At 43.1% G+C, this 16,267-nt stretch overlaps 1 protein-coding gene across 2 annotated transcripts in view; it reads left to right on the top strand.

Moving 5' to 3' along the window:
• LOC147702592 (LON peptidase N-terminal domain and RING finger protein 1-like) overlaps window positions 1-16,267 on the top strand; it is a 203,018-nt gene that overhangs the window by 150,665 nt on the left and 36,086 nt on the right. For both annotated transcript variants that reach the window (XM_086931259.1, XM_086931260.1), the window contains exon 9: window positions 5,527-5,685. In XM_086931259.1, coding sequence (XP_086787385.1) covers window positions 5,527-5,685 — 159 coding nt within the window. The remainder of the gene's footprint in view (window positions 1-5,526; window positions 5,686-16,267) is intronic.

A 16,267-nucleotide genomic window follows, 5' to 3' on the forward strand; every position in this document is an offset into this window, starting at 1 on the left:
TTAGAGAAGACTTTTGCATCTGCGTTAAGTAGGGTTATAGGCCTATAGGAGCCTGGATCCTCCGGTTTTTTATCCTTTTTTAATATTACGACCACTTCTGCACCCCCCCATGATTTAGGCGATGTTATCCCCAGTTGTGCGCCTTGCATCACCTTCACCATTTCTTCTCTCAAGCAATCCCAGAATACTTTATAAAATTCAATGGGAATTTGATCTGGACCTGCTGCTTTACCAGAGGGTAGGTTCCATATTGCCTGCTTTATTTCTTCTAGCTGCAATTCTATTTCCAACCCATTTGCTTCTTCTTCCTCTATTGGATCTACAGAGATATCCTGAAGGTACTCTCTCATTTCTTCCTTATCTTTTAGCGGGTCACGACCGTGTAATTCATCATCATATAGCTTCTCGTAAAATATTCTAAAAACTTCTCTTATTTTAGTCGAGTCTGTGTGTATCATACCCGCTGCGTCTTTGATTTCCCTCACTGTGCCTACAGATTCTTGTTGTCTTGCTCTAGTAGCCAGTATCCTGCCTACTGACTCGCTCAGCTCATAACTCTTCTCCCTTTTAGTGTCGTACATTTTCGCTGCTTTACTAGCAATTTCACCCTCTGCCTCGCCTTTGGCTTTTACTAGTTCTATCCATGCTTTTTCAATGTCCCGCCCCGACACCACACCTTTTTCTAAATTTTCTTCTGCCTTCAAGACATTCGAAGCTAATTCTAGATTCCTCAGCTGAGCTTGTTTCCTTTTATGAGAATTATAACTCATCGTTTCACCTCGTACTCCAGCCTTAAATGTGTCCCAGACAACTCCTATTTCTGCTGTATCTTTGTTGAACGAAAAGAATTCAGTAATCCATTTATTCATATATTCTATATAGTTCTCATCTTTCAGTAGCTCTCTTTCAAAAGTCCAGTTCGTGTGTTGTCTAGTGCTTATTTTTGATGTTATAGTAAGTACTAGAGGATTATGGTCGCTTAGGATCCGCGGCAGCCTTTCGATCTTTGAGTCGGAAATACTTGCACTTGAGATAAAAAAATAGTCTAATCTTGCACATGTTTGGTGCGGTGCAGAGTAATATGTGTACCCTTTATTATCCAGTATTTTTTTCCCCCATACGTCTGAAAGAGCATTATTTAATACCAGACTGTGTAGCGCCTGGAATACTTTTTTTTTCCTACCGCTATACTTTCCAAAAGAACCCAGTCCTAATCCATCTGCACCATTAATATTGAGATCACCTCCCAATATAATATTTGGTGCCCAGGTTGCTAATTCAACATCAAGGAATTGAAATATATCAGGATCGTCCTCTGTTGATCCATATACATTTACCAGTGTTTTCCACTCTCCATCTATCCAGCACTCAACCATAGCCCATCTTCCCCATTTATCTTGTGCTTTTTTTCTAATTAGAACGTTATTGTTCCTAGCTAGGATAGCTACTCCTCTTTTTTTTACCCCTTGGCTTGAGTGAACTAGCACCTTGAATCCTAACTGTGACAGAACATAAGCTTGTGTTGTTATTATATGCGTTTCCTGGATATATACAAAGTCTAGATTCATTTGTTTCAGCATTAATGCTACTTTCGCTCTTTTTTGGGGGTCATTTAACCCACAAACATTCCATGTTGCAATTCTAATCCCCATTATCGATGTTCTCACGTTTTCTTTCCCTACCGTCCTCTCTGCTATACATTATCTGCATAGTGATCCACCATTTCGTTAACTTTTGATCAGCGTTGCTTATTGTATTACTCCCCTTCATTTTTCTCACCCCCGCCTGCTCCCTTTGACCAAGAAATATTTTTTTTAACCTTTTCCCCTCTATTTTTTCCCCCCCTGCCGTGCCCTGTTCCCCGTGTGGTTCCCACCCCCCACCCCCTCCTCTTTCCCCTCCCACCCCACCCTTTCCCTTACTGGCAAATAGGTCAATCCTGACCTATATGTGACAGCCGTGTCCTCCCAGGGGAGTCTTACCCTACCTCCCCCCGTGCTGGATCATTCTCTGAATATAATCACATCAGAAAAAAGAAAATTAAAGAAATAGAAAAAGGCTCAGTTATCTCTTTGAGATAGAAGCTACTTGTTTTGTAGTATTCGTTCGATCCAATTGTCCATTTTGTTCTCTATGTCTTCTTTCTTCTCGAAGATAAGTCAGGTATTCTTGAGCAACAATTTCCGAGAAAAAAGTTCTGAACTGTCCATTCAGCCCCACCCTCAAGCGAGACGGGAATAGTAAATAAACTTCGCAGCCTAGATTCTGAAATGGGACTATGAGTTGCCGCATCCGCCATCTTCTCTCAACTGTTGTGTGGCAGAAGTCTGGGCGAGCAAAGAAGGTTGTGTCTTTGTATGTGCGTTTCTTAGTAGGTTTGGCTTTCATAATCACTTCCTCCCTTAGCAAGTAATTTCCTACATAGACAAGAATTGCCCTTGATCTTGCACCAGCATTGCCTTTTTTCTGTACTAGTGGGAAGCGGTGCGCCCGTTGCACTTCTTTATCCCAATCCCATGTGTCCATTTCTGGGAACGCACCTTTCAGCAGCTCTACAACAAAGGCTCTCGCATCACTCCCTTCCTTGCCTTCTTCCACTCCTAAAAGTCTTATATTATTTCTCCTCTGGCGATTTTCGAAATCTTCCAGTTTCCATAAAATATCAGATTCCGTTTTTCCCTGAGTCTGTCTGAATTCCTGAATCTCTGCCATATCGTCCTCCATTTTGCCCGTTCTCTGTTCTACCTCCGCTAGTCTACCTGTTACTTCAGAGTACATGTCCTTTAGATTGTGGAGAGATCTCTGTATTTTTTTATTAGCACGCTTGGCTCTTTGACTTTCCTGTCGTGCTTCTCCTTGAATTTGTTTCATTGTGGCAAGTAAGATGTCGAATCTGTCCTTGTTCGGGTCCGCTTCGGCACCCTCAATTGTGTTGGGTATTTCTCTTGCCGGCGACATTCCCTTCATACTCCTACTTGTACTCTCACTCTTTTTACTTCCTAGGAGTCTTCCTCTGTATTTACCCTTGTCCTTGTGGGTTTTGCTTTCATATTTGGGTTGTGGATCTTTTTTTGCCTTCCCCTTCATCGAGCATAGAAGATCGTCCGTCTCTTGTGAGTCGCTCGTTACATAGTCTTCCATCTCCACAGAGGTAGTAGAAAATGAGTCTGACCCTTCTCCCTCCTCCTCTTCCTCGCTCTCCTCCTCCTCCTCCTCCTCCTCCTCCTCCAACAACTCGGTGTTGTCACTATCCTCACTACCCTCGTTATCCTCGTTATTCAGTGGCGTTTTTAGCAGAGATACATTTTTTGTTTGGCTGTTACATCTGATCTTGTTCTTACTCTTTTTCTTTTTCTTGGGAATTGCTCCTCGGTTAGTTGCCTCTGCCTCTGCCTCTGCCTCTGCCTTTTGTGCCATTTGCGATTTATTTATGTCAATACCGATACCATTTAATCCTATTGTGGTGCTAATGGTAGCCTCATGAATCTCGCAACCTTCTTGTCCTTTAGTAACTTTTGTGGGCTCGGGAACTTCTAGCGCTGTTCTGGGCACTTTAATGAGATCCTCTAAATTATTACTCCTAGAATTTATAGCATCCTTTTTATTCCATTCACCCCAACTTCTAAAGGTCAGTGTGGGCTCAACCATGTTTCATGGAGCACTTTTGAGAAAAAGGTGTATGGGGCTTAACGTTAAAGTTAAAATTCCTCCCCCACTCCTAAAGTATCATTTGTTAGTGGAGTGGGAGGGAAGGTTAAAAACACTGCAGTAGGGCTAGAGGATCTAATGGTCCTATGACCCAAAGCTAGACTCAAACATGTTTCAGCCCTTTCTAGTGGCCTAACAACGGTCCTGGGCTTTCGTCAGGGTGGGATGCGATGAAGTCACTTCCCCCAAAGACGCGAGACGTAGGGTGAGTGGCTATTACAGACCAGTCAATCTTACGACTACAACTGGCTCACTGCCTCATATTCACAATAAGCAGATGGACTTTATTGTAGCAGCATATTTACATTCCAGGCTCCTTTTTTAGTATTTCTAACTCGATTCTATATAAATAGGGCCATCAGCAGTGGGATAACATGGAAGGTTGTTTTCATTATCCTCTTGATTAGCATAAGGAAATGAAATCCTGGAAGTACAAATTGTGGCTAATATCTGCATTAAAGTTTTGCTCCATGCCCCAGAAACAGCATGTTGTTGATTAGCAACCATGTCTTACACTTTGTCATTCTTGGTTATGTATCTTTGGTGTCAGTCTACAGGATCAAACTCTGGTGTCTCATGTGGCATTTGATAGGGCTCATCTTCCGACATCAAACAGGCCATGATTTTGAGAGGAACAAGATGGACACAAGTATCCTTTTGTGGAACACAAGACCCAGAGGGTCACAACCCTGGAGGCAGGGAGGAAGGGGATTTGGAAGGGTAAACAGTGTTCATTCATATAAACCCTCTGATGTGCACCCTCTTGTTATGTCTTTTCATATTTTGGGGAAACAAAGTTCAGACAAGTGGTTGCTGCAAACAATTAGTCATGGTTATTTCTAAAGGCATCAAGGAATTCTAAGACAAAATAAAACTCCTGCAGAAGGGTTTCAGTACTTGGAAAGGAGGCATTTTGGAGAAGCTCAACAAATAGAGAAATTGCAGAGAGTATTTTCCACATGTTTACTAATTCATAAGAAAGGCAATATTGTATTCTAAATATGAGACTTGGAGAACTGAATTGTTGCTTATGGGCTACATATTGCTAGCACCATCCATATTACAGAAAGGGGTTCTGGGCACTGTATATAATATGATCCCATAAGTGTATTAGAGTTTCTCATGATGAAAGGCTCTGATGTTTCTCTGGATTTATATTGACCCACCCGATCTACTCCTGATGTGGAACAAGTGAAGTACTACTGCCTCACACATTCAAGATGTCGAAGGGGCTCATATAATCGGTACATAGTCCACAGAGTAGGATATTGGGGCATTCAGAGTAACATCCTAATGATTCATTGTAAGAAGCACCTTTGCTCCACTCTATGTAGACCAGAACAAGACTCAATTCCAAGGACAAAATCGGGATAGTGGAATGTGCACAGGTGTGTATCTATAATAAATAAAAACTTGTAACCTTTGTAAGTAAATCTTTTCTGATGTAACTAATTAAGCATGTTAACTGGTTCTGATTTTCCAGTGTATTCTGTCTGGGCAGGAAACGTTGGATGGGCAAATATAGCTATTGGCAACTGCCAGTTTTTAGGCATTTGTGCTCTTTAAACGCCAGTAGAGCTTTCTCTTTGGATATGCCAAATCGCTTGTCCTCCTCTGTAGACTCCGGTTGTGTCTGGATGCTGTGACAGGTTTGTTGCTGGCAATGCCTCTCTCATGCTTCAGATCTCTATATGCTGCTTTCACTGGTTGCTTTATAGATATGTAGCGTGATGTGCATGTTACATGGTCCTAGGCCTTTTGCATTGATCCTTCCTTGATTACAAACTGCCTCTGCCCCTTCATTCTTGACCCAAACAGCCTTACCACAGATGTCCCAATTTTTGTCTGCACCTTGGCCTACCCTGGCATAGCATGCCCTCTGCACATCTTTGAGCCCCGCTATCGACTGATGATGCGTCGCTGTCAGGAGACTGGCACCAAAAGGTTCGGTATGTGCATCTACGAACGTGGAAAAAGGTGAGTGGTCTCCATTTTCTCACCTGTATCTTCTAGCCTGCTCATGCCCTCAACTTTCGTCTTAGTGTATACATTCTTTGTGCCCTGTAGATGGTATTATCAGGAGTTGAGACATTCTCCCTACTATGACCAAATGTAGCCAACCACTTCACCTTTAAAAAAAAAAAAAGACATACTCAATGTGGCTGCTTTGTTTTAATCAAAATTGGGTGTCTATTTACATTCATAGTCTTTAAATCTTCCTGTCTTTCTCCAAACTCTTTCCTTGTCTAGTCTGTTCTCCACTGCTTTCTCTCAGCACTCTTTTGGCAGCATCAACCCGGGCCCTTCTATCTATTGTTGGCTTTCGTTGTTCTATTTTCCAGGTTTTCTTTTTGTTTCTTGCTAAATCTGTTCTTTTATTTGTGAAATTCTATGTCCTATGCCTATGTCCCCTCACTCTTTTCCTCATTCCTTTTATGTTTGTACAAAATAATTTATTTGAGACCTTAGATGTAATTTGATATTTGGCATTATCTTTGGTGGGGTTAGGTCATTTGCTGTGAGTATTTAAGAGCCACATGTCCTGGTGCATTTATCTAGGCAAGCGCTATGACATTCAACAATCAAGGCTTGCTGTAGGATGGGGTAATGGGTTAGAAATTCAGAACTAGTTTTGCACAGTAAATAGACCACAGTTAACTCAAGAACAAGCCATCTCTATCACATTTAACAATGTCTATGCACAAAAAATTAGATTTATGTAATCTGTGGTATTATGAACAAATCTATTTTATCCACAGATACTATTGACGAAAAATAATGTTCGAGGCATATGAGCTGTAGATCGTATGCTTGTGCATAGATCGACATCTGGTGTTGGGCTCAGATGTGTGCACTTTGTTTTTTGTCTTGGAAGAAGTCTTTGTAGTCACAAGGTAGGTGACTCCTCCTTAGGACGATAGTGCGCATGGGCGTCGACTCCATCTCCAGATTGGTTTTTTTCCGCCATCGGGTTCAGATGTGATTTGCTGCGCTCCAGGTCGGTGTCGTTTTCGAACCCCTTTCGACGCGCAATCCCTCCCCAATCTACGGTATTTTCTTGAACGTGTTTCCTTTTCTATGTCTATTTTCGAGAAATATAAAATCCTCGATCTTCGACGCGGGCCGTTGGGCCTATCCGCGCCGATCATGCCAGCAGTTAATGGAAAGAACTCCTTTAAAAAAAATGCCCCGGGTGTGGTGCTAAGTTCCCAAACACAGACTTACACGAGGTTTATAACCTCTGTCTCTCCCCGGAGCACGAAGACCAGAACTGCGAGGCCTGTGCATCTTGCAGGTCGCCGAAAACCATTCGTGACCGTTGGGCTCGACGTCACGAAATGTCTCGCGGAAGCAGCTTGATTCCGGACATCTTCGGAGCAGATCCCAATCTCCAGCCCAAGCAACAAGCTGAAGGAGACCTCCCTGTCTCCAAAGTGGACGACTCTGAAGATGAGACAGTCACCCCGGCTCAGCAGTCCATGAGTACCGAGACCCCTCTCCCAACCAAAACCAAACCTAAGGCTCCAGTAACACTTTCGCCTTCGGGCTCAGGTCGACACCAGCAACACATTTCAGATGCCCTGCCCTCGGGCCCGGCTATGAAAGCAAAAGAGCCTTCCAGCTCTGGATCAAGCCAATCCCATTCCGGTGCTGAAAAATCACCTTCGGCACCGAAGTCCAAAACCAAAGAGGTGCCACGCCCTTCGTCGGCACTGAAAACAGCCTCGACGCCGAAGCCCTCGGCGTCAAAACAAAAAATGGACTAGCACTCGGAGCCAAAAAAGGTCTCGGAGCCACAAACTCCTGTACCAAAAGCTTAGGAGTCCAAGACCCCACAGAAAGCTTCAGAGACACGGTCTAAACAACATTCTGACCCCAAGTCTTCGGCACTGAAAAAGGATATCGTACCCATACAACAGCCTCCACCAGATTTTTTGGATCCAAAGCAAAAAAACTCTCTACATTGACCCAGAAACTGGCAAAGTTGTCGCCAAGCCTCCTAAAAAGAGAAGATTGGACACTTCAGAAGACTCTGAAATACCCATGAAGCGGAAGGAGGTGGGCACTAATACTTCACCTCTCTCTCTCCTTCTCCAGCTGATCCAAATCTGCGAATTTTTCCAGCACACTCCCCACAACATACATTTTCACCTCAACCACAGGATGATGAAGATGATTATATTGATAAGGGTTGGGATGGAGATCCAGATAGGGATGATGACGCACATACAAGCCCACACAATACAGATCCTTGGGATGATTACAACACAGATCCGACCCACACAATGAACCGAACCTCTATCCCTCTAGGCAATCACCACCAGATGACAATAGTGGGTTTGCGCAACTAATTAATAGAGCTGCTCAGTACCACGAGGTGCAATTACACTCTTATCCTTTAGAGAAAGACTTTTTATTGGAAACATTTGCACCCACACAAAAGTCCACACATACCCTGCCAATGTTAAAAGGCATGCTAAAACATGCACTGAAAGTTGTTAAGGACCCCGTCAGAGCCAGGATTCCTAACACCAGGGTAGACAAAAAAATATAAGGCAGCTCCCAATGACCCAGTGTACATTAAAGGTGAGGTTTGTTTAGATTCTCTTGTGGTGTCTAATGCAAGCAAGAGGGCAAATTCACAAAGCACAGGCAACACCCCTCCTTTTGATAAGGAATCCAAACTCATAGATGCATCTGGAAAACGTATCGCGTCAGAGGCTGCAAATAATTGCCGGATTGCCAATGCCCAAGGTTTGCTGGCCAGATATGACAGAGCTCACTATGATGAGCTTGAAAAGCTTATGCAACATCCTCCTGACCAACATAAAGACAAAGCTAATGACCTTATACAGGAAAATTGTTCCACGGGCAGAGCTAACAATAGATTCATCGCTCTCTGGCTGGGGAGCTCATCTTCGGAACCATACCCTTCAGGGCATGTGGACCCCTCAGCAAAAACAATTACACACAAATTACCCTGAATTGTTGGCAATTTTTATAGTTTTAAAATCCTTTCAGTTCTGTCTAGTAGGCAAAGCTGTCCTGGTCTGTATGGACAACATGACAGCAATGTACTGCATACACAAACGGGGGGGGGGGGACACTCTCGGCAGCTTTCACACTTAGCTCAAAGCATATGGAGATGGGCCATACCTTAAAAGATCTATCTCCTTGCAGAACACCTCCTTGGAGTAAACAACCAGATTGCAGATCTGCTCAGTCATCAAAGACAACAGATCCACAAATGGGAACTTCATCCTCAAGTCCTTCTTCCATTCCTTCAGATGTGGGACCACCCAGAAATAGATCTGTTCGCCACATACCAAAACACAAAATGCCCAAGCTTCGAGTCCAGGTATCTACACTCATTGTCCAAAGGCAATGCGCTATGGATGAACTGGTCAGGCAAATTTGCTTACGCTTTTCTGCCTCTCCTGCTCATTCCGTTAGTGGTTCGGAAACTCAAACTGCATTCCCTCACAATGATCCTAGTTGCTCCAACATGGGCCCGACAACCATGATCCTCAGCCCTCTTGGAACTATCAGTTGTTCGGCATCAAAAGCTATGCCTTTTGCCCAATCTTTTTTCTCAGAACCATGGAGAGATAAGGCATCCAGATCCCACTCAACTCAAACTTGTGCTCTGGCACCTGAAGTCTTAGAGTTCGGCTACCTCAATTTCCCGGGATACACAACAAAAGACCCTGTCGAACGGACGTCCACATGTGTCAGTTACTCGGAAATAGACCAGTCTGAGTGTACTGATAGCTATTCCAATCCCTTATAATTTGTAAGGGATTTGAATTTGCATTCGTTTCTACCCCTGGGCGGCCGGTATGATCAACCAGGCTGACTCTGGGTAACTATTGGCTTCATATGGCACAACATATACGGTTATCACTGAGTCTGTTTACATGCTTTTAATAGTTTATATGTGCCTTTTCCTTGGCAGTTAACACAGAACAAGTGTCCATGAGTGGAGTGGCAGCATATAGTGCAGCCCTGATGAAACCGCCAAAACTGTGGTGGCAGTGAAACATGTCGGCATTTTACTTAGGTAATGGTATGCAGGAATAGCTACCAGCCTTTTTATTGGTACAGCACACCTTTTTCCCTATGAATAAAATTGGTTAATGGGATTTGGTTGCTGTGTTGTGTGCACTACTTTTTGTTTTGTGTTTGTCACTAGCAGACGCTTCTACTTTCCACTGTTTGTCACACTTCTTTGGTTGTTAGTTTTGGACACTCCTTTTTCGACTTTTCTTTGAGAAACAAGTGACTACCGATGATGAGACAGGGGCTTGTCTGGAAATTACATACCAGTTACCCCGTTGGTGGTGTTTCCGTGAGGTGTCATTTGTTTTCTCACACATTTTCTCTATATAGATATTTGTCCAACATTGCTGGTGTGGATAATTGTTATTGACCGTGGAGGGTCAGACCATCTGCATTTTTTGTTCTGTGTCTGTTAAGGAATTTGGGCTTTTTTAACATTAAAATTGGGACGCAGCGCAGTGAAGCATTCTGTTGTAGTCTTACTCTACTGGTTGCACTCCCTCTATGGTGTCTCTCTGCTTTGCTGCTCAGCGTGTGATGAGGTCATGCGGAATGTTGGAGTGTGTTTGTATGTGGTGAGAGTCAGTTGGTCTGGATGGGCTGAGCAGCCAGGAGGCTGCTCCTGGTGGGGCAATCACTTAGGCAATTACTGAGGTATTAACTGGACTTACCATCTTCCTGTACTTGTGAATAAATATACTTAATGGACTACTAGACCCTGACTACGCATCATCTTTGATTACAATACTGGCGACGAGGTAAAAAGGACTGGAGAACCTACGTGGAGAACTTAAGATGTCTACTATGGGCTTGTACATATGGAACCAAGAAGCACAAGAAAAAAGAAGCTGAAACTCCTGAAACTGAAGTACCTTAAGGAAAAGAAGTACCACTTGGAAGAAAGCAAACTGGCTGTCCACATGCCCCACCAGTGACCAAAGACCGGTCGGCCCCAACGTGGATGTGCCAGTGCTTGTTGTACTTGGGTGAGTGCTAAATGTATCTGACTTTACTTATTGATTTTGCTGGACTGGGTTTACTGTTTCCCAATGTCATCATACCTCAACCTGCTACTTTAACGTGAAGAAAGCTGAAACAGACAGGGAAAGCACAACATCGTTTTTTGGGAAATATTTATACTGCTGCATTTGCTTACCGTTTTGGAAATTTTTACCGCTTTTACACCCAGCTCATGTTTTGGGAATTACTCGCTGCAGTTTAAAAGCGGCGTTTGTGGAGTACATTTCCAAGTGACTAATGCGAGCTAATTTCAAGTTAAGTGTTTGGCTCTGCGCTTATAGCGCGTCCTGGCAGTAAAAAGAAACGTTACTTTCTTAAAATCGATTGCCGGTGGACAGACTGGAGTTTGCGCTCTCAGCGTGTTTTGACTGTAGAAGAAACTTAACATTTCAAAATTGAGCCTGCGTTTCATGTCTGCCAACTCACCGTTTCTCAAAGCGGTGACGGTTGGTCTCAGGAGCTCCTTCCACTTCGCCTGCATATCTTGTTTGATGACGTCTTTGGAATCCTGTGTGGTATTGGTGAAGGTTTCCTATGACGTGGTGTGGCCTATTTCCATTAGAAATAGACGCTGGACGACGCTGCGGCGGCCATTTTGGCACATTGGGAAGGATCCCTTTGTATGTGCAGAGAACCACGACGTTTACCATGGAAGTTTGAAGATCGTGTTGTTGGTGCTTTCCAGTGTCACTGCTTTGGATTGCATGTTGGGAGATCTCGAGTTGGGGGTGCTGTTTGTGGCGCAATTCTCTACTTACGCTGGATTTAACCTGCTACATTTGGATTTTGGATGAATGAATATTTGAATTAGACTTCCATGGATTTGACTTTCTGTTTTGCTGACTGGACTTTCGGGTGAGGTATCGCTCATCTTCATTGGACTGGACTTTCGGGTGAGGTATCGCTCATCTTAGACTACGGTGACCACGTTTATTGTTTTAGTTTATGTTCTTTTTACTTGTGATTTTAACATCTGGATGGGGTCATGTTACAGTTGTATGTTTGTTGTGACGTTGGCAGAAGTGTTGTGTTTTCGTGGAAGACGTCGCGAATCTTCCCGTATTCACAACATTCCTTGTTTTAGACAGCTCACTGGAGCATGTGACATTCTTGTTTTGCTGGTCATTTATAGTTTGTCTTTTGTTTTCTGGAGTTGTGGATGATAAGTGTGTGTGCTGTTTCTTTTGACTCTGGTGGAGTGTGCCCATCCAGTTGTACGTGTGTGTCATGGGTTTTAAGGTTTTCCTTATTTTAGCTTGTCGTGGGTCTTTAGTATCCACATTTTGTTTTCCTTGGGTTCAGTTTCCCTAAATCTGTTTGCTCTAGGTCTAAAGAAACCTATCTGATGTTTGCCATGGGAATGGCGTTTTCCATTATTTTGTCTGTTTGCTCTAGGTCTAAAGAAACCTATCAGATGTTTGCCATGGGCATGGCGATATTAGATGTTTGCCATAGGCATGGCGATTTTCATCATTTTGTTTTCCTTTGGGTGTTGTAATTCCCAAAACTTTGACTAACTTGGGATTGTTTCTCTTCCCTTATTTTGTTGTCCTTCGGGTCAAGGAGTGCCCAGGGTGGGTTGCCTTTGGGCTGAGTTAGCTCGCTGTGTGTTTGTTTGGGTTGTTGTTTTTCATTTGCAGTTGGCATGGCATGTTTGCTTTGCTTTAGGGTGACCCATGTCACGTTTGCCTTGAGTTTTAGTACCCATAATTTAACAGTTTTGGTTTTACTGTTACCTTTTTATGGGTGTTGGACCTGTCATGTGGCGTTTTTTTTTACACCGTGTGGTGTGTTGCCTTTTGGAAATGCCGTTTTTTAGTTTTTGATTGTATCTTTTGTCTTGCATTCCTTGTTTTTCCTTATCTTATCAGAGAATAGGGTGTTCTATTTGTTTTTGTAGTGCATCCTCTTTTCTGTCTTGTGCGTTTTACCATCTCTATGCATTTTTGAGTAAGGGGGTAGGATGTGTGGTATGTGCGTTATCAAGGGGGTAGGATGAGTTGTGTGGTATGTTTTATTTCATGCATCTTTCTTTCCTCTCTTTTGTTGTTCCGCTACACTATTTTGTTCCACTACACTATTACCTTACGTTTGACTGTTATTCCTTCTTTTGCTTCACGTGTGTCCAACAGCTTCACACTCTCTCTTTGTTTTCCATTATTATAATGGGGGAGATGTGTTGTAGTCTTACTCTACTGGTTGCACTCCCTCTATGGTGTCTCTCTGCTTTGCTGCTCAGCATGTGATGAGGTCATGCGGAATGTTGGAGTGTGTTTGTATGTGGTGAGAGTCAGTTGGCCTGGATGGGCTGAGCAGCCAGGAGGCTGCTCCTGGTGGGGCAATCACTTAGGCAATTACTGAGGTATTAACTGGACTTACCATCTTCCTGTACTTGTGAATAAATATACTTAATGGACTACTAGACCCTGACTACGCATCATCTTTGATTACAATACATTCCCTTACAAATTATAAGGGATTGGAATAGCTATCAGTACACTCAGACTGGTCTATTTCCGAGTAACTGACACATGCGGACGTCCGTTCGACAGGGTCTTTTGTTGTGTATCTAGTTTAGAGTGGAGGGCGACCCTGTTTGATTCCCTCTGTGCTCCTATTGATAGTTGGACTACCTCAATTTCCCACCAGACTGCATGGATATCATTAAAGAAGCTGGACGTCCTACCACCAGAGCATGCTACGCAGCAAAGTGGAAGCGATTTGTGATTTACTGCACAAATAACAAAATGAATCCACTAGAGGCTTGTATTCAGAACATTATCTGTTATTGCTTGCATCTACAACAATGTAACCTAGCATATACATCTATAAGACTACATCTCGCTGCAATAGCAGCTTATCTCCAAAACAGACAACACTTACTTAAGAGAATAATTCCACCCAGAGTTCCACATTCTCCGGTGTGAAATCTAAATGTTGTCCTCACCTGACTCGTGGGTCCCCCATTTGAACCTCTACACAAATGCGAATTACAGTTCCTTACTTGGAAAGTAGCCTTCCTAGTTGCTATCACATCTCATAGAAGAGTTAGTGAACTTCAGGCATTAACCATACAAGAACCATTTTTGCAAATGCATCATAACAAAGTGGTTCTTGGAACTAATCCAAACTTTTAACCTAAAATCGTTTCTGCCTTCCATCTTAACCAGTCTGTGGAACTCCCAGTTTTTTTCTCTCAACCAGACTTGGTGGCAGAACGGGCTCTTCACACGCTAGAAGTTAAAAGAGCAATACTTTACTACATTGAAAGGACAAAATCCTTTAGAAAAACTAAACCACTATTTGTGGATTTCTCCCCACCTTTTAAGGGTGATCCCATTTCAAAAGCTGGGATTGCAATGTGGACTAATAAATGCATCCAAATATCTTAAAGCCAAAAGCACATTAACCATTCCCCCTAGAGCTCATTCCACACGTAAACTAGGGGCTTCTATGGCATTGTTAGGGAGCATTCCCCTAGATGACATCTGCAAAGCAGCAACTTGGTCTACACCGCACACTTTCACAAAATACTATTGTGTAGATGTGCAATAAAATCAACAAGCTACTGTGGGGCAGGCTGTATTAAGATCACTTTTTCAAACCACTGCAACAGATACAGGTAGCCACCGCTAAGGAGCTAACTGCTGTATAGTCTATGCACAAGTATACGATCTTCAGCTCATACGTCTCGAATGGAAAATGCTTCTTACCAGTATGCATCTGTTCTTGGCATGTAGAGCTGTAGATTCGTATACGCCAACCCGCCTCCCCGGATACCTCTATCTGTTCCAGTACTATCTTACTTTGATAAATTACACTTGGACATCTCTCTCCATTTCTTACTAACTCCATCATAACCCTTCATGGAAAAAATAACCTGGAGATGGAGTCGATGCCCATGTGCACTATCGTCCTAAGGAGGAGTCACCTATCTCGTGATAACAAAGACTTCTTAGAAGACAAAAACATAGTGCAAACATCCGAACCCAACACCAGATGGCAATCTAGGCACAAGTATACAAATCTACAGCTCTACATGCGGAGAACAGATGCATACTGGTAAGTAGCATTTTCCTTCATTGTAGTACATGTCCTGCCAGTCAATGGGGTAGAGGTGACTGACCAAGAAATACAATATATTTCTTTGGTAATTCCCAGTTTATCTTGGTGCATGTGAGTCTGTGTGGATGGTGTTCCCATTAAATTGGCCAAAACCTAATTACTTCAAAACCTAAAACTTGCCTCACAAACCCCAATGTGTCTCACACAAGTTTGAAAGGTTTTTTGATGTGGCAAAGCCAAGTTCACAAGAGTCTTGGTGCTGGAATATATGTGGCTACTCTGGATCTGGATGTATGGGATTACGGTGCACAAGCACAGAGGCAGATTATCGGGTGCCACTCAGGGCTCCAACTAGTCCAACATCAAATTCAAGTGGTCACCCACAATAGACATTTAAAGTTGAGATGCTGGATTCAAACGTATTTACAGCAAAAACTTCCCCTTGCTTTCTAGACGGTACTAAATTGGGTTTCTGTACACATAGGCAACCACTTCTTCCAGTCTGAATCCCTCTGATTGCTGTCAAAAGCTTAAGATTAATACTTTATGCCAAATTCCCTGCCTTTGTGTTTCAGAAAGACTTTATGAAGTCACAAAGGCAAAACGCATGACTGATCCACATTACATTTGTATTCAGATAATTCAACTGATGGACAGCGCAGATGAAGCAATAACTTTGTTTGCTTGTTTATGTGTTCCGAGTTGTACTGTCTCAATATTAAATACTTCTGTTTGGTGTGTTTTCCTGATATGAGGTTGAATGTGTGACCCTTTGGGTCCTTTTGGAACAGAGTCTCATGGTATCCCTTGAGGCCGCAGGGTCTCTGAGGTTCCAGCACCACCATTAGCTTTTAGAATTAGTGACCCAGGCTTAAGTGGATGTGCATGATATCTTTTCATATCTGTCTTGTCTTGTGATAGTTGTATTATATGAGGGAGTACTGGATGTTGGGTTAAGGGCACCCACAACAAACACCCTGGGGTACCTCGAATTTAGTGATCTTTATTACATTAGAGGCTTTCTTGTGGTTAAGAAATTCAGAAGACCCTTGAGTGAAACTATTATGTGACACCCACCAGGCCCTGCAGTTCACCAAATAGGTACCTGGGAATGAAGGTTTGGGTCGAGCCACATATTTAGAAGGGAATGGTACAGTCTAGAAAGATAAAGCAACAATCTTTAGCCTGTGGAATCTACTCCCAAACCAGTGTAGCAAATCGGATCATCCCTTGGGCTCCTTTGGGGCTGTAACTTTAGATCAAAGGACCCCCTATAAAGCCATTTTGTGGTGTGGCAGATCATGGACCGTGGAGCCCCATTGACCTTTACTGTCCTGGAAAGATTCTTGCAGCTTCTTTGCTGTAGTGGTGGCGTTCCAGTTCTTGGTTTTATTCTGGGCAGCATAACAGCAAG

Source organism: Lissotriton vulgaris, chromosome 7 (assembly GCF_964263255.1).
Source record: "Lissotriton vulgaris chromosome 7, aLisVul1.2, whole genome shotgun sequence".
In the NCBI taxonomy this organism is placed as follows: Eukaryota; Metazoa; Chordata; class Amphibia; order Caudata; family Salamandridae; genus Lissotriton; species Lissotriton vulgaris.